Source organism: Pelophylax lessonae (assembly GCF_965119305.1).
Source record: "Pelophylax lessonae genome assembly, chromosome: 4".
Taxonomy (NCBI): domain Eukaryota; kingdom Metazoa; phylum Chordata; class Amphibia; order Anura; family Ranidae; genus Pelophylax; species Pelophylax lessonae.
This window is the reverse complement of record NC_138771.1, coordinates 467,256,241-467,281,613: the sequence shown is the minus strand read 5'-3', so window position 1 is coordinate 467,281,613 and position 25,373 is coordinate 467,256,241. Positions and strand designations below refer to the sequence as shown.

At 41.3% G+C, this 25,373-nt stretch overlaps 1 protein-coding gene across 4 annotated transcripts in view; it reads left to right on the top strand.

Moving 5' to 3' along the window:
• EBF1 (EBF transcription factor 1) overlaps positions 1-25,373 on the top strand; it is a 468,611-nt gene that overhangs the window by 336,422 nt on the left and 106,816 nt on the right. For all 4 annotated transcript variants that reach the window (XM_082253142.1, XM_082253140.1, XM_082253141.1 and 1 more), the window contains exon 8: positions 14,800-14,941. In XM_082253142.1, the coding sequence (XP_082109268.1) occupies positions 14,800-14,941 (142 nt within the window). The remainder of the gene's footprint in view (positions 1-14,799; positions 14,942-25,373) is intronic.

The window sequence follows — 25,373 nt, the reverse complement described above, 5'->3', positions numbered from 1 at the left end:
TAAAGTCCAACTCCACCTATAAGGATATTGGGTACATAGAAAGTTGATTAGACTTTATTGCCTGTGTGATTTCATACTAAAGTAGATGAGAAATGGTTGGTCTTTATGACAGCTACAATCCTAAAGCAGCTTCAGATTTTACTGGCTTTAGCTAACTTAACGCACGTCACCTTCACGACACTCTTTGTAGAAGCTTCCTTGAATATTGACTCACTTAAGATAATTCATTTAGTGCAGTTAATGAAATAGTGAACTACAACAAAAAAAGGATATTTTATTTGAGAAGTAATCGAAGCAGGTGCTCCTAGACTTAATTTGCATGACATCATCTGAAGTCCATTTGATATCCATTTTACATCTTCATGACATGTAAAGTGCTCGCAGTTTGGCGAAGTTTCAAAAAGCATGCATTTTTACATATTGAAGAGTTACAGTGTAAAATAGAGACATGGAAGGTATAAGTGCAAGTTTTGTTATATGGAGTGATTCTAACAACACTACTCCTAATAAAGAAAGTCACCATATCAATCTGGAAAATAGATGTTAACCCTGGATAATGCCTGAACATAGATAACTCCTTTCTTCTAGAGAAAAAAGTTGAAGGCATTGTCAGGTGGAGTACTTTATAAATACGAGGAAGTATTCACTGCATGCACTTTTGAAATTGGATTTAAAGCCCAATTGAAATTTTATTTAAATTAGCTAAATACATTCCAGGTGCATCACAACAAAAGGTGTTCAAAGCCTTAAAAATCATTTACTTCAGAAAGCAGCCTTAGCCTCAGTAGAAAAGGTTGTTCTCTGCCAGAATACTGAAGAGAAGGACCTTTGCTCTCTGTGTGGAAGCAGTGGTCACTCTCCAGGGGTCCAAGGGAACCCCTGCTGAGTCAGAACTAGCGTTCTTAAATCAGCAGGGAACATGAGCTCTAGGCCTGACTTGGTAGGGGTGTGCAAGAAACCAATGCTTCCACACAGAGAGCAAGAGTCCTTCTTTTTTAGCATGCTGGCAGGGGACAGGCTTTCCTACTCAGGCTTTCTATTAAAAACATACCGTCAGACTTTGCACACTTTTTTGTTTTGATGCTCTTAGAATGTTTTAGATGATTTGTGCTGAAAGTTCAAGTGAGCTTTATTATGAAAATATATATCTCATGCCAGGTCCACTTTGAGAGTTTCCATAGTACTGGAAATGGTTGCATTGTTAATTGTTCATTACCCAGCTGCACATTCTCAGCAGTAGAGAGGTGGGAGAATGAGTTCTGTAGGAGAGCCATTCTTATTAATCTAGGGTTGTCGCAATGAAAGGTGGTCTTTCTGTTTCATGCCCTGATTAATGTTCTATATTAGAAGCATGCTCTGGTTTTTAATCTAGATTACTATCAGGCCATTGGCGTACCTCTATAATTACAAGTAAATAGTCATTTGTTATTAGATTCGTGTCACCCGGTTGGCATGCCAGGCAAGTGTTCTTGGCAGCCAAAGATCTGTGTAGGTAAGTGGCAGCAACATGCAAACAGGGTTGCTGATCTCTGGACCTGTAACGACATTCTGTCAGGAGTGCCATCTTCACAGCGCCGCCGTCTCACCACGTGTAAACAGAGATTGCTTAATTACGCAGGTCATGTCAATTACAGTGACCTTTGCATTTTCCCCGAATTAATCACATTCTCCTGGGCTCAGGAAATACTCACAGCATCACTAGCAGTGCCATTAAGTCAGCAGTCCCAGATAATTCAGTAATAAATGATTTAGAAGGTTAGAACAAATACAAGCAGCCTCAGAAATGGCTTGCTGCTTTCTTTTGTATTATGGCGAGAGAAAGAGCCCAGTGTCCCTCTGATCTTCAGACTAATGACCTGTTTATTACAAGGAGGTATCATAGAGCAGTTTTCTACACACAATGTAGTTTGCTTTATTGTTTGCCGAAGCAATATTGAAGAGGACCAAGAGGCATGTGATTGCATCTTTGTAGGACACCATTTGCTGCCAAATCCCATGGACATTTAGTCAAAAAGTATTCCTACATTCCACCATATTGTCTGCAGACCCACTTATCTGTTTCTGTCTCTGTGTCTCTGCTCTCCCACACTGTCCTTATTAAGTATCTATCTCTGCTATCCTACAATGTTCACCATCATTACTCATCTTCACCTGTCTCTACTCACTTCCACTGTCCTTAGTTATAACCTGTCTCTGTTCTGTTATACTGTCCTTACTCATCACCTGTCTCTGCCCTCTTACACTGACATTACTCATCACTTGTCTCTGCCCTCTTACACTGACTTTACTCATCACCCATATCTGCCCTCTTACACTGACTTTACTCATCACTTGTCTCTGCCCTCTTACACTGACTTTACTCATCACCCATCTCTGCCCTCTTACACTGACTTTACTCATCACCTGTCTCTGTTCTCTTACACAGTCCTTACTTATAACCTGTCTCTGCTCCTATTACACTGTCTATATGTGTCACTTGTCTCTGTTCTCTTACACTGTCCTTACTCAGCACCTATCTCTGCTCTCTTACACTGTCCTTGCTCAGCACTTATCTCTCTTCTCATACACTGTCCTTACTCTGCAGTTATCTCTGCCCTCTTACACTGCTTCTCATCAGCACCCATATACTTGCTCTCTTACATTGTTACCAATTAGCTACAGTGTATCTGCTCTCCTACGATCCCCCCCCCCCCCCCTTCCTTTAGCACTTATGTTTTTGCTCTCTAACGGTATTCTACTTGGCACCTGTGTATGTTTTTTTCCACCACTGTCCATCCACTGTGTTTCTGCTCTCAAGCACCTATCCCCCTCAGCACCTGGTATTTTGCAACCTGTTACAGTCCCTACTCAGCAACTGCGTCTATGCTCGCCATCATTATCCTTACTTAGCTTCTATTTCTCTGCACTTTCCTACTGTGCCCACGTAGCACCTGTGTCTCTGTCTCTGCTTTTTAAACCTGCAACTATACATTTAAGCCCACTGCTTTAAAGGGAATCAGTAGGGAAAAAAGTCATAGAAAACCTCTAGCAGCATATAGTACAGTAAAATGACCTTCATTCTCTGCTAACAGGAATACTGCATTTGGTAGCTGACAAGGGTTTTTTACCTTCTCTTCAACATGTTTCCACACTGGCTGTTTAGCTTATCTGCTTGAAGTGAACCTAAACCGCAAAAAAAGTTCCAAAGAAAACATGTGTAGCATGATCCCTGCCAATAATGGGTGCACTTTTCTTAGTCCTTATTAAAAAACGCAGTTGGTATTTAATAAAGAGCACCTGTCATCTGGATCTCTCAGAGTCTCAGCAGTAATATGCTGTTACTTAGCTGGTATGGCCTGAGGAGTGATCACATATCAGGGTTCATCTCCTGTTGATATTATTTATAAGAGTGCCGAGGAAGTGTCTGCCATCCCCTACACCAGGGTTTCTCAACCAGGGTTCCATGGAACCCTAGGGTTCCTCCTGAGGTTGCTAGGGGTTCCTTGAGCATTGGGCAATTTCTGCCTCTCTGATAAGTTCCCAATGACACCATTGTTCCTTTTAGCTATCTGTAAGGGGCGTAATTCTTCCCAATGATGACAAGAGTAAGAAGCATTCTTCCCACTGATTGTCACACTAATATGTCATGAGTTGTAGATTTTTAATAATTAGCAGGGGTTCCCCGAGACTAGAAATTTATTTCAAGGGTTCCTCTATGTTGAAAAGGTTGAGAAAGGCTACCCTACAGCTTCCAATTAGAGTCTGTGGGGGAGATTTACTAAACTGGAAAGCGCAAAATCTGGTGCAGCTGTGCATGATAGCCTTCCATATTTTATTGTCAAAGCTTAAAGAGGTTGTAAACCCCGAGAAAAAAAACAAAAAAAAACCTGTAAGACAAAAGCATAATAAGCTAGTATGCAAAGCATGCATACCACGATGAGATCACTCCTGCGCATGAGCGCGGGAGCCGCCGTTTACGGCATGGGCTCTGAAATCCTGGCATGGTAAGCTGGACCTTCAGAGCGCATGTGCTGATGATGTCATCTTTGGCTGCATGCACCCTAAATATCTCCTAAACTATTCACCGTACTTATTATAGCCTTACCTGTAAGTACAATTAAAAAATAAGACTTTACTTCCTCTTTAATTGAACAAGCTGAAGTTAGAAGCTGATTGGCTAAAATACACAGCTGCACCAGATTTTGCACTCTCCAGTTTTAGTTAATCAGCCTCCACTGTTTCTTAGAAAATGATGATTGGAGAAAGTTTGAATGCAATTGGTTGCTGTGGGATAATTAAGGATAATTAATGCACATTTTTTTTTTTTTTTTTTTTTTTAAGATGAGATGAAAAATAGTCTTCATTGGCTGCGAAGAACACTATTAACCATACTATTGGCTAATGACCTTTGTTAAATAAATATCAGGACCACTTTAAAAATATACATTCACCAGCCAGACCCCTAAGAGTTACTGTACTCTAGCAATAGGCTATGAACCTGTACATCCACTATAACAGATTTTGGGTGCAAAGCACTGGTTAACATTTCTGTATCTTGTGAACATTCTGTGTTGAGTTCCTCTGCAGACATGCAGCTTTATCACAAAACAACAGGCTGGCATCGAGAGCAAATAATTATAAATACTGACACAGCAACATGCGTTCTGTCTGTAAATATAACCATCTGTTTCACCCCGCCATGCTGCTCGCTGGTTTTACGCAATTCTACCATAGTTGTGTAGTGGAATGATTCAGAATGTTCACGTGCTACTTTATTAAAGAACAAGATTAAAACAATAAAAAATTTTTACCCCAAGTTGAACTGCAGCATGTAAGGGGTGCTAGAAAAACACCATATTTAACCAATACAGTCCTGAGATTTTTTCTGCCACACAGCATGCAACAGAGATGCAAAATAAATGACATAGGTTTTAACTATTCCCTGCTCTATACAAAATTTAAAAAAAAAAAAAAAGTTTGATATCCTGGCCTGAGTACACTGACACACTGACTATTGACTTTATCTCATATATTAACAAGACATATGGGTAATTTAACAACTGCAATCTGATTGCTATAAGCAAAACTCTTTTCTCCATGCCAGTTTTTAGAAAGGGGCCCCTTGGTGTACCAGCACTGCAGTTGTATTCTATTTGTTTCTACAAGTGGGTCTCCAAATTTTTCAGTACAAAGATCACCTTGTGGATTTTTGTGGGCTGAAAAAACATCTTAAAAAGAGTGTCCCCTTATATCCAGTGCTTATCAGAGTCCCATTTTTCATCTAGGGGTACCCATCAGAAAAACTTGGGGAGAACCATGGCTGGTTGGCAGTGGATGAGCCAGTCTCTGTATTATGATGCAAAGACCTGTGCATCCACTGACAGCCAGGTGGGGTATTTTCAAGGATAGCTGTTACAGGCTGGATAAAATCTTGGCACAGGCTGAATGTGGCCTTGGGCCTTGGTTTGGGGACCATTGGTTTAAACAAAAGAGGAACCTTTCCTAGCCTTTTTACCCTTAAAATGATTTTGTGGTCCCAAGGAACCGATGCTACAAATTCATATATCTATATCTCAAAATAGCATGATCAGTTAGCTGTTAATAGTTTAAATATGGCATACCGACAATATTTGACACCCACAGTAGATTATTTTACACTTCCTTGCTCTGTATGACAAAAATAATCATGAAATGAAACAAATCATGAACAAGCCAGAAAAGAAACCTCTGAAATTTGAACTGTTCCCATACACTAGTTATCAATTAGAAAAATATCCTCTTGTGTTGGTGGTCAGTGAAGAAGTGCCCCTTCAAATTGGTGGTCAATAGGAGAGGTGCCCTCTTACATTGGTGATTAGTGGAGAATTGCTCCTTACATTGGTAGTCAGTAGAGAAATGTCGCCTTAAATTAGTGGTTAGTGGAAAAGTGTCCTCATATTTTGGTATTCAGTAGAGAAGTGGCCTCTTACATTTGTGGACAGTAGAGAAGTGCCTCCCTACATTTTTAGTTAGTGGATAAGTGTCCTCTTACAAATTGATCAGTGGAGAGGAGCCCCTTTAGATTGTTGGTCAGTGAAATACCCTCGTATATTGGTGGTCAGTGGAGAAGTGCCCTCCTATATTGGTGGTCAGTAGAGAAGTGGCTTTGTACATTGTTGGTAAATGGAGAAATGCACCTTTACATTGGTGGTCAATGAAGAAATGCTCCCTTACATTGGTAGTCAGTGGAAAAAAAAGTCCCCTTACACTGGAGATCAGTGCAAAAGTAATTCCTATCTTTGGATGTCACTGGGAAATCACCCCATAAGTTGGCCATGCACTGTCATTTTTTTTTTCAGCCTAACAAGTTTCTCCATCCACACAAACACATACGCAGCTGCCAGACACTGGCTGCAGCCACTAATTAAAGGGCCAGTTCTTACCACATGAAGTCCAGTGCATTTTTTTTCTGCTTTGAAAATGTACGGATAGTGGGTTATATGGTTTTCAATGGCATAGTTTACACCAGTGTGGTCAGTTCCAGTGCATTCCAGTTATAGAAAAAAGTAGAACATGCTGCATTTTCTCTGCACTGAACTGTACTGGAACGCGATGAAACGCATCAAAAATGTACTGGAACACACTTAAACGCACCAACACACATGTCCTTATTTAAGGTAAAGAAAAAAGAAGGGGAAAAAATGCACTGGAACGCATCATAGAATGCATCAAAAACATGTCAAAAACGCACATGGAGAAAAGAATCCGGAACCCATCCGAATTGCGTTTCTATAGTGTGAACTGGCCCTAAAAGAAAAAATTCCAATATATACCTTTGACGGAGGACAATTAAATGACTGACTTCTGTAGAGCAGGGGCGGCCACACACTGATCGAAATTTCTCTGTTGTCTGCTGAGCCGGATTCATTTTGATCAATGTATTTCCAACTTTACATCAGTGGTCATTTCAAGTGGGAGAAAAGTCATTGCTCAAGGAACCCCTGGTAACCTCTGGAGGAACCCTGGTTGAGAACGCCTGCAATATAGTATATATTTTTGCACTGCACCTGAAGCTAAAACAAATGGTAATCAGTATTAATGTACTGATTGCTCCTTAATTTCTTTTAATGAAAACCAGATAGCAAGGCTTGGATCTGAATTATAAGAAGGAGGAAATCTGTGCAGCGTGCAGTGGATTCTGAATGAATGATGAGGGAAGGGATTGTGACTGACAGATCTTGAAGTGAGGTCATGAACTCCAAGCTCAAAGTATGCTGGGATTGCGATAAGAGCTCCATGTAACTGTACGGGAGACTAAAACATAAATGATGTCATTGGATCTTACTCACCGTGTGCTGTGGTATGTTCTCCAGTGGGCTGTATGGAAACTGACATTCATCTGTACTTCAAATGGACACTAAAATCTGTTAGAGTCACTGATAATTACCAGGAAATGTAAAGTGCACCTGTCATTTTGCAGCAAATTATGTGGTGCAGTTAAGTGCTAGGTAATTACAGTGCATCCGGAAAGTATTTACAGCGCTTCACTCTTTCCACATTTTGTTATGTTACAGCCTTATTCCAAAATGCATTAAATTCATTATTTTCCTCAAAATTCTACAAACAATACCCCATAATGACAACATGAAAGAAGTTTGTTTCAAAACTTTGCAAATTTATTAAAAATGAAGAACAGAAAAAATCCCATGCACAAAGGTATTCACAGCCTTTGCTCAATACTTTGTTGAAGCACCTTTGGCACCAATTACAGCCTCAAGTCTTTTTGAGTATGATGCTACAAGCTTGGCACACCCACTTTTGGGCAGTTTCTCTCATTCTTTGCAGGACCTCTCAAGCTCCATCAGGTTGGATGGGGAGAGTTGGTGCACAGCCATTTTCAGATCCCTTTCAGAGATATTCAATTGGGTTCAAGTCTGAGCTCTGCCTGGGCCACTCAAGGACATTCACTGAGTTGTCCCGTAGCCATTACTTTGTTATCTTAGCTGTGTGCTTAGGGTTGTTGATTTATTGGAAGATTAACCTTCGTCCCAGTCTGAGGTCCACAGCGCTTTGGAGCAGGTTTTCATCAAGGATGTCTCTGTACATTGCTGCAATTACTTTCCAGATGGACTGTATGAAGGGTGACATACAGCACTGCCTTCCATGGCATTAAAGCCTGAAATCCAGGCAAACAACTAAATACACCAATGAAATACATACATGGGAGCTATTTTATCTGCCAAGAGTTTTATTTCTGTCCATTAGGTCCTTAGAATTGTTGTAGATATTGTTGGACAGTGGAGAAAACCTAGCCAATAGCACACCAGGTTTAATGACTGTCCCAGTGGGTGGGGTTTGCTGCAATGCACCCTGGGATTGGAAATAAATCTGTGGGGAGCATGTGACAGTGTCTTTTGGCAGGAGCATCAGTCCCAGGAGGAGGTGACGGCTGTCTCTCCTTCTGTAAATGTGAGAAGGTGGTCCAGGCAGTCGGCTTAGGGACGAGAGGTTGAGCTAGGCTGCAAGGGATCCAGAGTTGCTGACGAGTGGAGCTGCTGGGCAGAGATCTTCAGGAAAAACAGTATTGTGAGTACTCAAGATCTGCCCAGGGATCTGCCTAGGAGAGGGGACCACTCCAGACAGGTCAAAGGGGATTTAGGAGCCAGCTAATCAGGAGTGCACAGTAAAGGGGGTGCCAAGTTGTAAAGCCCTGAAGTTTGGGGAGTAAAAGGGGGTGCCGGGAAGGGCCCTGAAGCGTTCAGCAGTACAGTCTGCACTACAAGTCAGCTACCTCAGAAAAGAATACCTTAGGGAGCTTAAAGGATATTTCCACAGTCAGAGGTGAAGTTCAAGTAACTGGCCTAACCGAGGTCAGCATCAGTCAGTGTTAACCAGTGTCAGTGAAGCGTTAACAAGCATCAGTACAGCGCTAACCAGCGTCAAGCAGCATTTTTCAGTGTCCCTGCCTAATTGTGCATAGTTCAGTTGTTGGAGTATCCCACTTCTCCCTTCTCCCATCCAAGTTCTCAAATAAATCCTAAAAAACAAAGAAACTGGACTGGTTCCTGTCTGAGGTGCTCACACTTGAAAACATGCTTAAAGGTACTGTTGTTGCTAGTGGTAACCCAGGGTGACCCACACTCAGCAGCTCCCTTGGGAGTAGTGCTATATATATATATATATATATATATATCTTTTTTATATTAGCCAGAAAGCGGACCATGCTGAGATGGATGTGATCTCATGCCTAGCGTAGTCAGTTTGAAATAGGAAAGCAGGTGAACTGGCATGATCACCAGGTATTTTACAAAAGGGAAGCAATGCAAAGTAAACAGGATACTTGCTAACACAAGTTCATGGTATAAAAGACACATATTAGGGATATGAAATGTTGGGGAACATATTAACATAGTAAAAGAAGTTCAGCTGACAAAAATCCCACGTTGCTTTGAAATAAAAAGTAACGATACTACTTGAACAATCATGTTTTAAAAAGAGTTAAAAATGAACTTTGTATCCATATATTTTTCTAGACTACATTTTTGTCTTAAAATATACAAAATAAATAGAAAATCATATTGCACTAAAAATAAACAAACAATAAAATAATGTTAGCCAATTTTAGCAATAAAACCTTTATTGGTGGGATCCAGGATACGAAACAGTTAGAACACAAAACGTCAGCAGAGATCACAGAGTGGCAAAAGGTGAGAAAACAGGCTTCACATGCAGACGCGGGGTCAGAATGATGACCTCACAAGCGTGTCACTCCTTCATGTGGCACTCCAGGCAAAGAACAGTTACAATGATAGATTTACAAAGAGACCTGGGAAGAATGCCAGAACAAGACAAAGTATTTTTTTTTTTTTTCTAATCCAGTGTTGGCAGCTAAAACATGAGGTAACGGATCCATTAGTCCTAGTCTATTGGTCTCTCTCCCTCTCTCATATCTCAAGTGAGGTGATTCTAATTAAATGAATCTGCATGTCAATCTATCGGTGATCAATCAAACAAAGCCCGCATGCCCTCCCTCCTCGGCAGCTGGGAGCTGGCGGCTGACAGGAGCTGATAATGGAGGAAAAAGTGCACTGTCTAGCAAAGTTAATTAGTCAACATAATAGGTGGATTATAGAGGGGACTGAGCAAATGGCAAGGCTGCGTGTGTTAGTACAAAAGTGCCAGACAAGGTTGCAATTAACAGACAATAATTATATTTGGGTGTAAAATGAATAAACACATCTCTGAGGGCCTTCACAGAGAATGCAAACGGAGAAGTGGGAAGCAAGTGCATAGGCCTGAAGCCTTCATCAAGGGTTTTATGTCACAAGGCCAAATGGCACATTACCCAGGATTGCTATTCATACACTGACTTCAGTATTTGCTGACAAATCATCTACCTGATTTATAAATCACATGCCAGTCTACTTTTAAACAAATTAATTTTACCTGCTCTTCCTTCCTGTTCTACTATATTGCTTTTTACTTACCTCTCATTAGTCGGCCAGATGTGTCCTGCACCAGGTGGCACTCCGATCTTCTTCTGAACCAGCGGGCAATGTAGCACAGAAGATACAAAACTTTTCTGCCTAGGCCCACATGGAATAGCTGTCATTGAAGGCCGCAAGTTGATGGAGTTTCAAGTAGGACTTTTGGTAAAAAAGCCTTGCGTGCCTATTGCATGGTCCCATTGGTACTGGGCATGCAATGTAAACGCAGGTAAATAGATTACAGCTTTGAAATTAAGATCCCTTTGTAATGGAGGATTAGGAGTTTGGAACTTGGGTCAGAAATTTTAGAAGCCCATTTCTGTTTATTTGTAGATCACCAATATAATACATAAGGCTTTTACAGATTACATCCCATGCAGCCAGTCATTCAAGTATAAGCCTTCAGTGGATTGTGGAAGGAAACCAATGGCCCTAGCCAGATGCCTACAAAATATGTACACATACATTCTTAAAGATTGTATCCCTGGTGTGATATAAACTTAAGATATAATGATGTATATAAACAGTGCTGACCACTTAGCCACTATGATTCAACCATTGACATCCTCCAGAAAACTGATATATCACCAGTTATACTATGTTCAAATCGGCTACTAAAAGGGATTTATGTGGTTCTGACACCCTTCAAGTGATTCCAATTGCAAGGAGAGTGCACAGATAGTAGAGTTGGTTTTCCACTGTTATTCCTGTCTATTGATTTCCTTAGGTCCTTTGGTGACCTTTGGTGAACACAGCTTTGATAAAAATGAACACCAAAAGAACCACTTCATTCAGTTTCTGTCTGAGCCTAGACTTATGGGTGCACCTTGCCTTTAACAATTATAGGTTTATATAAAATAAATCATTGTTACTTTGCTTCTATAAATGGACAGTTGGATAAATCAAGAGTGAAGGCCTCTGGGCATCCTTAGGGCATTTCCTCAGCTTCATCATGCTCAATAATTGTCTTACGTGTACATAGATTAGACCTTATTGTCAGCCAAGACTTCACCAACCAAAGCACATTTTTTATCTTTATAAAGTATTTAGAAGGACCATTGTAGCCAGGGTAATTTACAGACAGGCTATAAGAACGTTTGGCATTTTTATCTTGCTTATTTTCAGTGTAATCTGTTTCATTGTTGAGTTATTCTTTATTAGGTGTCAACTCCTAAAACAATTTTGCTTCATTAACTATTTAAAATAAACCGGGATAAGTCGCATTTTATGTCAAAGAATGAAATAGATGACAGGAAGCAATGTGTTTCCCACAAACCAGGCTGTTCACTTCAAAACCATTAAAAATTAAAGAGATTTCTGAGGTGGCTGTTTTTTTTTTTTGTGCACGAGTGACATTTCATCTGAAAGCCTTTCTAACCAATTTAGAATAGCTTTTGCGCACTTTAGGCTCCTTATTTACAACATTGTTCTATAGAATTTTTTTCCTGCATGAAAAAAGAATGACGCATTTACAAATGGTTGACACTAGGGCTGGGCGATATGGCTGAAAACTGTATCACGATATCAGTGTTTCATATCGGTCGATATCGATATATATTGATATTTTTTATTACCCATTTAAAATAAGGACCCTAGGGTGAGAATGCAGGGCGGCGGGCATGGTGCAGGAGAATGCAGGGTACTGGCATGGTGCAGGAGAATGCAGGGCACTGGCATGGTGCAGGAGAATGCAGGGCACTGGCATGGTGCAGGAGAATGCAGGGTGACTGGCATGGTGCAGGAGAATGCAGGGTACTGGCATGGTGCAGGAGAATGCAGGGTACTGGCATGGTGCAGGAGAATGCAGGGTGACTGGCATGGTGCAGGAGAATGCAGGGTGACTGGCATGGTGCAGGAGAATGCAGGGTGACTGGCATGGTGCAGGAGAATGCAGGGTGACTGGCATGGTACAGGAGAATGCAGGGCGCTGGCATGGTGCAGGAGAATGCAGGGTGACTGGCATGGTACAGGAGAATGCAGGGCGCTGGCATGGTGCAGGAGAATGCAGGGCGCTGGCATGGTACAGGAGAATGCAGGGTGACTGGCATGGTGCAGGAGAATGCAGGGTGACTGGCATGGTGCAGGAGAATGCAGGGTGACTGGCATGGTGCAGGAGAATGCAGGGTGACTGGCATGGTGCAGGAGAATGCAGGGTACTGGCATGGTGCAGGAGAATGCAGGGTACTGGCATGGTACAGGAGAATGCAGGGCACTGGCATGGTACAGGAGAATGCAGGGTACTGGCATGGTACAAGAGGATCCGGGGTTGTGGGCATACTACAGGAGATGCAGTGCTGTGGGCATGGTACAGGTAGACCATGCCCGCAGCACTGCATCCCTTGTAGTATGCCCGCAGCCCTGCATAACGGCAGGTAGTGAAGCTGTTTCACTTACCTGTTCCAGAGGCGCCTTTGTTTTAAAAATGGCGCCACCCGGCGGCGATACGTCATTGCGCACGCGCCTTCACCGCTCGTGTAATTTCAGCTATTCCCGGCCTCTCCCGAGCGGCGGCGGCGCGTGCGCAATGACGTGTTGGCGCCGGGCGGCGCCATTTTTAAAGTTTAAACCCGTCGGAGCGGACTTTTCGATTTATCGTTCAAGTTTTCTTATTGCTATCGAGCACGGGACTATCGCGATACATATCGGTATCGTTTTATCGCCCAGCCCTAGTTGACACATTGGTCAAGTTGAAGAAGGCAGTAGAAAATTTTGCTGGAGAGAATTGTGAAGCCAGAGTGTATTACTCCTTAGCAGTTTCAAAATTTGTTTAGCAAATATTATTTTCCAGGAAAGATCTCAATTTGTTTTTGTTATACTGGGGCACTGCATGAATGAGGCTGGTTGATCCTTACAACTAAGGGGGATCTTGTCAAACTATGAATACGAAACCCAACAGAAATGCTGCCACATGCCTTCAGTCCAGTCGTTACAGTTTGTTATGTGTAGATACAGTTCCGGGACAAGGTCATCCAGCGCCCAGGGCAAAGATGCCAAACTCCCCCCCCTCCCTTAGGGTTAGGGCGTCCCTTCTGCCCACCCCCATGTCCTGGCCCTGTGTAGATATTCCAAAAACAAGAGTCCTAAAATGTATGGGCTTACATAATCAGCTATAAAAACTAGGTGTGGTTGTATGATTAATTGATTAATGTAAATATGATTAATATAAATATGGTTTATATACATAATAAATAGATGTAGGAATATAAGCATATAAATATAAAGATGAGCAATATGATTAAGTAAATGAGAAGTTGGAAATGTTGCATTCAAGAGCAAGTCCACCTAAAACATATATTTTAGGCAATGCTTATAAAATTCTTATACGCTTATAAAAAAATGTTCCTGTACATTTGGGAGTTTCTGGTGTTCCAGCCTCCCACTGAAATCTCTGTAAAGTAAAATGAATAGGATGTCCAATAGGGAGAGTAAAGCCCCGTACACATGCGTCAAAAATTGGCAGGGAATTTTCGGCCAACGTCCGATCTGACGATTTTCGGCTTGTTAGTATGATGCTTCCGACAACCTCCGACTTTTCGGCCGAAAAAAATCTGGTGTGCAGACTATAAAATTTTTGTTGGCCGTCAACACAACGGTCGATTTTCGTGCAGTCAGTACAGATTTCGACAGGGAAAAATCTGATGAGCAAGTCTGGGCATGCTCAGTGAAGAAAGAACACAAAGAAAGCAACCCAACACATGACATCACTTCTGAAGTAGAATTTTGTTGGACGAGAAAATTTGTGTGCAGTCTAGGCACATTCCAACCAACAAAACACAACTCTGGACAAAAGACGGACGATCGGTCGGCCGATAATCGTTGCGTGTGTACAGGGCTTAAGAGTCTCTCATAATGGTCAGAGCAGGTGCAACCCCCTAGAACTCAATCTCAGAAATCTCACCAATAGAGTGCCCAAGATTCATAAGAAATGAATGGGTAGTTACACTCTCAAACATCTACCAAATACAAATACTGGTTTTGGATTGGCTAAATCTTTAAATTTATGTTATTCATGCACAGTACAATATTTACAGTATGCATTTCCTTTTTTTGTTTAAAAGATGTTTTCATTATACTGGTTCACCTACACTTAGTTATGAAAGTGGACAGCTTAAACTAATCAGTGAAGTTCTCACTCCTGAACAACGCAAACATATTGCTCCTTGGCTAAGCTGGCTGAATTTTTTGTGACCACCCTGTCTTTCTCAATAGCTTTTCCCTAAAACAGTGGATTGTGCTTCGTTTTTTTCTTTAAAGTGGTGTTTTATGCTGATATAGCTTTTAAATTCAGTTACAAACACAAGTCCTTACCTCCCATTTACCCTTATGTACTGACAGTATCTATGTCTTTTTGCAGGTCGTTGTATCTACTACCATCAATGTTGATGGACATGTGCTAGCTGTGTCAGATAATATGTTTGTACATAATAATTCCAAGCATGGAAGAAGAGCGCGTAGGTTGGATCCTTCGGATGGGACCCCATCCTATCTGGAACATGGTAAAATGTTATACTTGCTTTCTTATATCAGTGCATTTATCATTTATTTGGTTTGTATATTTCTGAAACATTGGTACTTTATTTTGGCTTGAGCCTTTAAAAGTCCCCTGGGCATTTGCTTTCTGCATAGAAATGTATTTAGTAGGCACATGCAACAGATCAATTGGAGAATGCATAACGATAATATAACCAAAAAACCAATATCCTTATATTACCTAGTTCTCATGCATTTTATGTTCTTTTGAAGATGAACTCCTTTGTCTAAATTATAGATAAGATAGTCATGTGTATTCTTATTTGAATCTTGATGTGCTTTGTGTATTTCCTTCATATCGGTGTAGTAATCCAATGTGAAACTTTGCCTCAGTGCAAGAGCTTCCTCTAATAAAGACCGGTCACTACCGCTCTCTCCTTGTGCAGGGTGACTGGTCTTGTCTCAGCCCCCTCCTGTATTTTCTTCACAGTAAATCTGCTGGTCTCTACAGCTACTTTAAAAGCTAATAACTGGATTTGGAAAGGCATTAGGTGCACAAAAAAGGAATTTATATCCTTTGTGGCTTTATAGGAATATATTTCAATTAATATTTTTTGTGCCTGGATATACAGTAGCTCATCGGCAAATCTTCAAGCATGCTGGAGTTTAGCCTTAACCACTTAAGCCCCGGAAGATTTTACCCCCATTCCGACCAGGGGGTATTTTGCGATTCGGCACTGCGTGAATTTAACGCACAATTGCGCGGTCGTGCGACGCTGTACCTAAACGAATTTGACGTCCTTTTTTTCCCACAAACAGAGCTTTCTTTTGGTGGTATTTGATCACCTGTGCGATTTTTTGATCACGCGCTATAAACAAAAAAAGAGCGTCAATTTTGCAAAAATAGCAATATTTTTCACATTTTTTTATATGAAATTCCCCCAAAAAAAAATGTAAAAATCAAAATTTTTAAAAATTTTCGGCCAATTTATTTTATGCTACCTATGTTTGGTAAAAAAAATCGCAAAAAGCGTATTTTGATTAGTTTGCGCAAAAGTTATCGCGTTTACTAACAAAGGGAAAGATTTTTGTCATTTTTGTTGTTTTTTTTTTAACGCGTAATGGCGGCGATCTGCGATTTTTTTTTTGCGGTACTGCGACATTGCGGCGGACAGATCGGACCCTTGACTGACATTTTTGACACTTTTGGGGTTACCAGTGACATTTCTACAGTAATCAGTGCTATACATATGCACTGTTACTGTAAAAATACACTGGTAGTGAAGGGGTTAACTTTATTTGGAAGGGAGGGGCTGTGTGTGTCCCTAGGGGCGTGGTTTCTACTGTGATTGGCTGTGGCTCTAGCTGTAAGGACACTGATCAACGGATCTACATACCAGATCCGTTTTATCAGTGTCTTTGCAGCGAGGAGAATGACAGGCAGTTTGTTTACACAAGCTGCCTGACATTCTCCCTCTCCCCCGCCGATCGCCGAGTGACCGGCGGACATCGGGTCCGCTGGTCACACGCGCGGGGGGGTCCGTGACCACGCGGGAGCGGGAGCGCGCCCCGGGGGGCGCGCGCTCGCTCCCTAGACCCTCACAAGCAAGCAACGTAGCCCTACGTTAGTTTGCCTGTGAGGGGCTGACCGCCGACGTAGATAGTCGTGCGGCGGTCGGCAAGTGGTTAAGTTACAATTTTCCTCAAAATATCATAAATAAAACATGAAATAATTGTTATAATTCAAATTTGATTGGCTGTGGCATTTTCCTATAGAACATGGAGGATTTTTTTATTCTCTGTTACCCCTTTGTATTTTGTTCAGGGCAAAACTGGTGAGTGTACAAGTTCTAATATGAAGGCGTTTGAAAGTGATAATTACTGTAAATGGGCACGATTCATATGAATAATTTGCACCTACCTCCTCCCCGCTGGGGTCTAGCATAAAATATCTGTGAAAATATGTGCTTTTGCTCAGCCAAAGCTTCCTAGAGAAAACAGGTGATATGTTTAAGCCATATCAGATTTTTCATAATATTACATACGTTTTTCCTCGTTAGAGTTGCCTCCAAAGCTGTCAGTCAAGGTCTATAAACATGAATGCTAGGCAGATAGATGTCTCCATCCATTCCCTAATATGGTCTCCCCTAAAGCATAGTGAGGGACAATTGTGTAGTCAGAGAGGAAGCACCAGAATGTGTGCCACCTGGGCATATGCAATGCCATTATTTAATAGGAAAAGTGGCTTTGATTGGGTCTTCTCTTTGGCAGCCGTGCAGGTAGGATGCCTGGGTCTCCCGGTGGGACGGGAGACCAGGTCGAGCCGCGGAAGGCGGCGGGAGGGGGGGGGGAACATCCCCTCCCGCTCCTTGTAATGAAGGCATCACTCCGATACATGCACTTTCCCAAAATATCGGGAATATCGGTAACCTCAGGGGCCGATTAAGATATATCGGAGAAAGTGCAGATCGGCCCTCCATATATCGGCTTTGCCGATAATCGGTCGATCCCTACTGAAAACTCTGTTTCACTCATTCCATTTTCTTATATTTATTGGGGACTTTGTGCTCTGTTGGTGAAAACGTGTTCCTGGTTCTGCTGTGACCATTACAAGTGAGTGCCTGCTGGTGGCTTTAAAGTGTTACTAAACCCAGGACTCTGCATTCACTATATCTGGACTCCCATAGTACACAGAACATGGAAATGCAATTATTTTAGTAAATATAAACTGCAAAAAATATTTTCTTATCAGCAGTATATAGCAGTCTTGTGACTTCTATCAGTGTCCAGCCGAGCACTGTTTGTAAAGCTTGTAGGAGGAGTTTTCATTCTCCTCAGACTGTCCTTTGAGGCTGCAGGACCCCAGACACTCTGCCTGGACAGTGCTGATTGGCCCTGTGCTGATCACATGCACCCTCCCAAAAAAAAAAAAAAAATAATTCTCTAGCAATACATACCAAACTGAGCATGTGCAGATTGACTCCAAGACTCTGTTCTATGAGGAGATGGATTGGGGAATGTTAAAGAAGACTTCCTCATTGAATGATCACACTGACAGCCAATCACAGTGAGCATTCAGTTTAACACGTGTAAACCAAAACAAAAGTAATACAGTAGGTGTCTTATCTCCTGAGTTCCCTGGCAGACAGATCTGTGAGTGAGAGAGGAATATTTATTGTGTGGACAGAGATTTAAGTTTTACTTAACTGGGTCATGCTCCCATTTTACTACTTAACCAATTCCTTTTAACATGTACATGCACTATTTAACAGTTTCATCTCCTGCTCCATGTTTCTATTTAAAATTATTTGTTAGAAAAAAATATTATAAAGCACATATATACATTGTTATCTTTAAGGATTTGTATGTGGTTTAGGGTATATCTGTTTTATTTTAAATCAGTAAGAACTTTAAATTACTGATGCATTATGAGAAAAATGAAATATATGCAAATAAAAAAATAAAATAAAAGAATTAATTAATTTTATTGTTGCATTAAAAAGCAGCAGAATAAATTATGTATGTTTTCTCCACAGCAATGGTACTTGTGTTCAAAATATCCCTGATCAGACTTGAAAAAATATATTTTTTTTCAGATTTTTACTCTTTTTCCCCTTAAAATGCAAAAATGTTAAAATTTCTCAGAAGACTTTAGGGTCACAAGAAAGTCCCACCAAAAACAATATATGTCCTGTTAAGCCACTGTATGGTCTTGACCACCGTGCTGCAGCTCAGTTTCAGGGTCTTGGCAATCTTCTTATAGCCTAGGCCATCTTTATCTAGAGCAACAATTTTTTTTTTCAGATCCTCAGAGAGTTCTTTGCCATGAGGTGCCATGTTGAACCTCCAGTGACCAGTATGAGAGAGTGAGAGCGATAACACCAAATCTAACACACCTGCTCCCCATTCACACCTGAGACCTTGTAACACTAACAAGTCACATGACACCAGAGAGGGAAAATGGCTAATTGGGCCCAATCTGGACATTTTCACTTAGGGGTGTACTCATTTTTGTTGCCAGCAGTTTAGCCATTAATGGCTGTGTTATTTTGAGGGGACAGCAAATTTACACTGTTATACAAGCTGTACACTCACTACTTTACATTGTAGCAAAGTGTCATTTCTTCAGTGTTGTCACATGAAAATATATATTAAAATATTTACAAAAATTTGAGGGATGTGCTCACTTTTGTGTGTGTGTGTGTGTATATATATATATATATATATATATATATATATAATTGTATATAAATATATATTCTATATATATAAATAAATAAATATATATATATATATATATATATATATATATATATAGTATATACACACACAGTCAAGAGAATAAGACAAAGAAGTATGGTCCTGGTCTGTTCACAAAGCGGATTTCTTTGTGTGGGTGACAGGTTCACTTTAATAAACCTATACTGTGCCTCGCTTCATTATTAGCGTTACACTGCGAACGTCTGCATGAATGCAATAACAATAAAGAAAGCTGTACAGCTCATTTACACCCAGCGTAGCATCACTTTCTCATCCTGGTCCCCAGTGACTAAAGGCTTTAGTCTCAGACTGGGATAGCTCAGGACCCCTCGGTGCTGCCGGCTGCAGAACATTATTATTCAATGATTGAATATACTACAAGGAAAAGCGGGGAAGTCGTCACCCTGACAGCATTCTGGGGAGAAGTGACTAAATTACTTTATGTACCATTAGTGCTAGCAGCTACGCCGAACTCTCATCCAGTGTTTATGCAAATGCAAGTGAGCACACTCAAGAGGTCCTGGCAGGCAAAGTGGAGACAGACAAGATGTTAAATGCTGCTCTTTTTTAAATGGCCGCTTCAATTTATTTCGCTGTTCCTTGCGCTTGTGCCTAGTTCTTTCTCCATGCGTTCAATGCCAATTTGTTTACATCAGACAAATCTTTTCTGATGGCATTAAGTATTCCTTTCAGAAGAAGGAGAAAGAGCACAAAAAAAATGAGTTGCCAAAAGAGCTAGCCTTTAATCATTTTAAGAAACAATATAGGTAGTTTATATTGCTTCTTTATATATTATTATCATGGCTAGAAAAAATCTATTATTTTTTTAGAAAAGTAAATTAGAAATACTGCATATTATTATTAATATAATGCAATCTCATTTTCCACCAGCAGATGGAGCCATATAAAATTTTTTGGGCTTTCCAGTTTCACCGTACTTCCCTGTTGTTTACAAGCTGAAATGTAAACACATAAATGAGCACAAACAGTTACTCCCTCCCCTTCCCCTGCATAGAGCTTTGTCCAAAATGACAGCCTGAATAGGAAGTACTGCTGTCACGTCTCATGTTAGATATTCCATAGTGCTTCTGGAGTCCTTTGCCATGTGTTACATATTTATGTGTACACTAAAGAATGTAATACAATATAATCATTTTTAATTACTATATTATTTTGATTTTATGTTTTAAACTAATATACAATATATATATTTAAAAATGTAAAAATGAAAAAACTAAAAATAATATAAAGATAAAAAAATGTATTTTAAATAAATATATGCTAAACCATTAAAGTTTGTCATTAAAATGTCCTTTAATCTGATATTAGCATATATTCTGGAAAAAAATTCTACTAATAAAACTAATTAATTTCACCTTTTTTTGATCACACAAATGGAGCACATAATTAAAACTTTAACCTCATTAAAAATAACAAAATCGCCCTCACCCCCATTTTATTGAATAATCTATTGCTCACTTTTTTGCTAGCAGTGAGCTAGCACACAGTTAGAATCTTTGTCAACAGGCTTTGGGCTTGTGCCAATGTTGTCAACAGTTTGAGAGGCTTCTGAGATCATTCAACATTTTTTACCAGGTGCATTTGACCTGCAGTTGATCTCCTTCTGATCTGCATTTCCAATTTCTCTTCTGTGCAACTATGATAACAATACTTTTTGTAAAGAGCATCCAAAATATCTGCAGCTTTTTTTATTACAAAACTAAGACATACCATGTGATAATAGTGTAGGCAGACCCTTTGGCTTAGCAGTCAGTTTTTATAAAGTACCTGCGTCAATATTTACAGAGCACAAGCAGGTAGAAATCTGCAGAAAAATGCTAAAATTGTTAAAATATTGTAGGGAATATAGTTCCTCAGGAGGGACCTTGGATCCTCTATAACAGCCCTCCTCAATATGCAAATGAAGTACCCCAGCCAACCTGACAACCAGAATAATTAGTTGTTGGCATAGCTTTCTTTTTGTCATGTTTTAGGGAGATGAAAGAAAAGATTATGTTAATACCAGCATCTCTAGGACATGTTTTTATTTTTATTTTCGTTGCTACAAATGATATATTTTCTATATTCTCAGTGCCATCTAGGTGTAGAAGCAAAGATTCACACATCAAGGGAAACAAGGGATGCCAGATTTTATTTATTTTTTGCATGACTTAATGAAGTAGCATGGGAAAATAAATAAATATATAACCAAACATACATGCTCACCTATATGGCTGCAGAATTGATCCAACACTTCACCCCCCCCCCCCCCCCACCGGCTCTAAGGCTACGAACCAAGTGATCACATGACCATTTATCACTTGTTCCCAGTCTTCACTGAGCAGAGATCAGTGACTGTCAATCAGTGCTGGGACAAGGTCATCCAGTGGCCAGGGCATGGCTGCCAAACTGCGCCCCCCCCTTCCCTTAGGGTAAGGGTCAAGTTGCCCCCCCCCATCCCTGCAATAAACCATTGCGCCCGGGGCAACCGTCTCTCCTGCCCACCCCTTGTCCCAGCCCTGCTGTCAATCACTGCTCTCTGCTCTGCCCCTCCAGTGCGCCTCTATCCGCCTTGTATTTGTGAATGGGGGAATCTATTCTTTTTTTTAATCAGCCGGCTGGTTGATAAAAAAAAACACCTTTAGTGCTGCCTGCAGCCAGGGCTGGCCCAAGACATTGCGCCGCCTGGGTCAAAGAATGAAATGCTGCCCCTCACCCCCCCAAAAAAAAAAAAAAAAAAAAACAGGCGGCAGTATGGGATGGGGAAATGCCACCCGTAACTAGCCACAAACTGAAGACACACAAAACTGCTGGAAAAAAAAAACTTTCTGGGCGTCAATTTGCCACCCCTCAGAGGCGGCTCTAGGCTTTGTGAGACCTAAAAGGCAAAACTTGGACATGAGGCCCCACTCACCCTCATAATTGGAAAAATAATTCAAGCGATAAAAATTAACTGTATAAATTGCATATTTTAAGAGCCTTAAAGTGCTGGTGTTAGTGTCCTCTATCTCAACACTGGTGTCAGTGCACTCTATCTCAATGCTGGTGTCAGTGCACTCTATCTCAACGCTGGTGTCAGTGCACTCTATCTCAGTGCAGTGTGTCTTGAAACTGGTTTCAGTATCCTATCTCAGAGCTGGTGTCAGTGTGTTATCAGTGCTGGTGTCAGTGACCTCTATCTCAGTGTCCTCTTTTTCAGTGCCGGTGTCATGGCACTCTTTCTTAGTGCACTCTGTCTTGGTGCTGGAATCAGTGCTCTTTATCTTAGTGCTGGAGTCAGTGTGCTCTGTCTCTTTCAGTGCTGGTGTCAGTGCACACTCTCTTAGTGCTGGTGTCAGTGTCCTCTATCTCAGTGCTGGTGTCCGTGTCCTCTATCTTAGTGCTGATGTCAGTGCTGTGTCTCTATCAGTGCTGGTGTCAGTGCACACTCTCATAGTGCTGGTGTCAGTGCTCTGTCCCTCAGTGCTGGTTTCAGTGTCCTCTATCTCAGTGCTGGTGTCAGTGTCCTCTATCTCAGTGCTGGTGTCCGTGTCCTCTATCTTAGTGCTGATTCCAGTGCTGTGTCTCTAATTTGGGTTAGATGCAGCACAAGTAATGCATGCTGATAGGAGGAGAGCAGAATGGCCAAGAGATGAGCTTATTAGTCTGCGGTTCCTTGTGTCACTGTAGATCCTTTTACCCTGCTAGGTAGTGCTGTGCTGTGTGGCATAGCTGTGTAAAGACAGGATGGACAGAAGTTTGATATCTTTGGCAGGTAAAACAACTTCCATATACACTATATTACCAAAACGTTTTAGGACGCCTGCCTTTACACACATATGAACTTTAATGGCACCTCAGTCTTAGTCTGTAGGGTTCAATATTGAGTTGGCTCACCCTTTGCAGCTATAACAGCTTCAACTCTTCTGGGAAAGATGACCCACAAGGTTTAGGAATATGTCATTCTTCCGGAAGCAAATTTCTGAGGTTAGGCACCGATGTGGACGAGAAAGCCTGGGCTCACAGTCTCCCCTTTAATTCATCCCAAAGGTGCTCTATCAGGCTGAGGTCAGGACTCTGTGCAGACCAGTCAAGTTCCTCCACCCCAAACTCGCTCATTCATGTCCTTATGGACCTTGCTTTGTGCACTAGTCCAAATAATTTGGTGAAGGGGGAATCATGGTGTGGGGTTATTTTTCGGGGGTTGGGCTTTGTCCCTTAGTTCCAGTGAAGGGGACTCTTAAGGCGTCAGCACACCAAGACATTTTGGACAATTTTTATGATCCCAACTTTGTGGGAACAGTTTGGAGATGGCCCCCTCCTGTTCCAACATGACTGCGCACCAGTGCTCACAGCAAGGTCCATAAAGACATAGATGAGCGAGTTTGGGGTGAAGAAACTTGACTGGCCTGCACAGAGTCTCGACCTCAACCCAATAGAACACCTTTGGGATGAATTAGAGCTCAGAGTGCCCGACCTCACAAATGCGCTTCTGGAAGATTGGTCAAACATTCCCATAGACACACTCCTAAACCTTGTGGACAGCCTTCCTAGAAGAGTTAAAGCTGTTATAGCTGCAAAGGGTGGGCCAACTGAATATTGAACCCTACAGACTAAGACTGAGATACCATTAAAGTTCACATGCATGTAAAGGCAGGCGTCCAAATACTTTTGGTAATATAGTGTACATTTTTCATCTGTGTATTTAGCTATTTACCAGAATTAAATTTTTAACAATTAAAAAAAAAGAAAGAGTGTAGATTTACTTTGACAATCACAGTGGGCAGATGGTGGGTAGATACTTTTCTGCCACACAGTGAGTACACTGCAGTGGCGTGATCTTTAAATAGGCCCACAGGGTCATGCCACTGGAAATATAGGATAATGGAAAAAGAGAATGGAGAAAAACATTTTTTGGACTCCTGCCTGGTGTCTCTTGGGGTCTGTGTATAAGCTGGAATCGAATCCCGTATCCACCCAGAGACTAGGATGAGACAGTTCCTCATCAGCTGCATGTGTTTATTTGTGTCTTTGTCACACACCCTTTGCGAACACATGCCAAGCAGTGCGAGAAGAATGTATATACGTATGTGTTTTCCGGGAAGCGTTACATATGTCCTAATACATAATTGTATCAATCAGATTGAAAGTACTGTATAACTAAAGGCAAAACTTTTTCGTTTTTAGATTTGGGTAGCGTGAAGGGGGATTAGAACACCTATTAGTTTTTATTGCTGTCTGTGTCTGTATTAGGGAGATTCACCCTCTCTATTTGTTCTGCTTACCGTTATCACTAAAGCAAAGAAAATCCCAAATTTTGGCTTGACATCAGAACACTAATAGAGGGGAAATCTTCGATGGGGACACTGGTTCTGGTGATCTTGGTGACACGCCAGCATTCCCTCACTTTGGTGGGATTTGCTCTTGCTTCCTGTTCTGACTATTAGACAGGTTAACCACTTTACGACCACCCGCCGCAGTTATACTGCGGCAGGCAGCCACTCCTGCACAAACCGGCATAGGTATACGTCGGTCGCGCGCAGGGAGCTAGGGGGCGAGTGCGCGCCACCGGTGGCACGCTCCCGCACCCGCTCGTCAGCGGGGAAGCCGATGCATGGGGCAGGCAGCTCGGATTGCCGCCTTACACCCACGATCGTTCCCAGCAGAGAGAGAGGGACGGGCAGCTGTTGTAAACACAGCTGACTGTTCTTCTCCCTGGAATGATCATAGAGCCCCTGTGATCATTCTATATAGGATTGCAGGTCTCTATGGTCATTTCACAAGCCATGCCCCCCTCAGTTAGAATCACTCCCCTAGGCTCACATTTAACCCCTTGATCATCCACAATAATAACCCCTTCCCTGCCAGTGTCAGGCAGTAACGTAACAGTAACATTACATATTACAGTGTATATTTTTAGCACTGATTACTGTAGTATTGTCACTGTTCCCCCCCAAAAGTGTCAAAAATGCCAGTCAGAGGTCCGATCTGTCTGCCGCAATGTCGCAGTCCCGCAAAAAAACGCAGATCGCTGCCATTACTAGTAAAAAAAAAAAAAGGAATAAATCTTTCCTGTAGTTAGTAGACGCGATAACTTTTGGGCAAAACAATCAAAATACATTTATTGTGATTTGTTTTTACCAAAAATAAGTAGCAGAAAACAAATTGGCCTAAAAGGATGAAAATTTTTGATTTTTACATTTTTTTTGGGAATGTTAT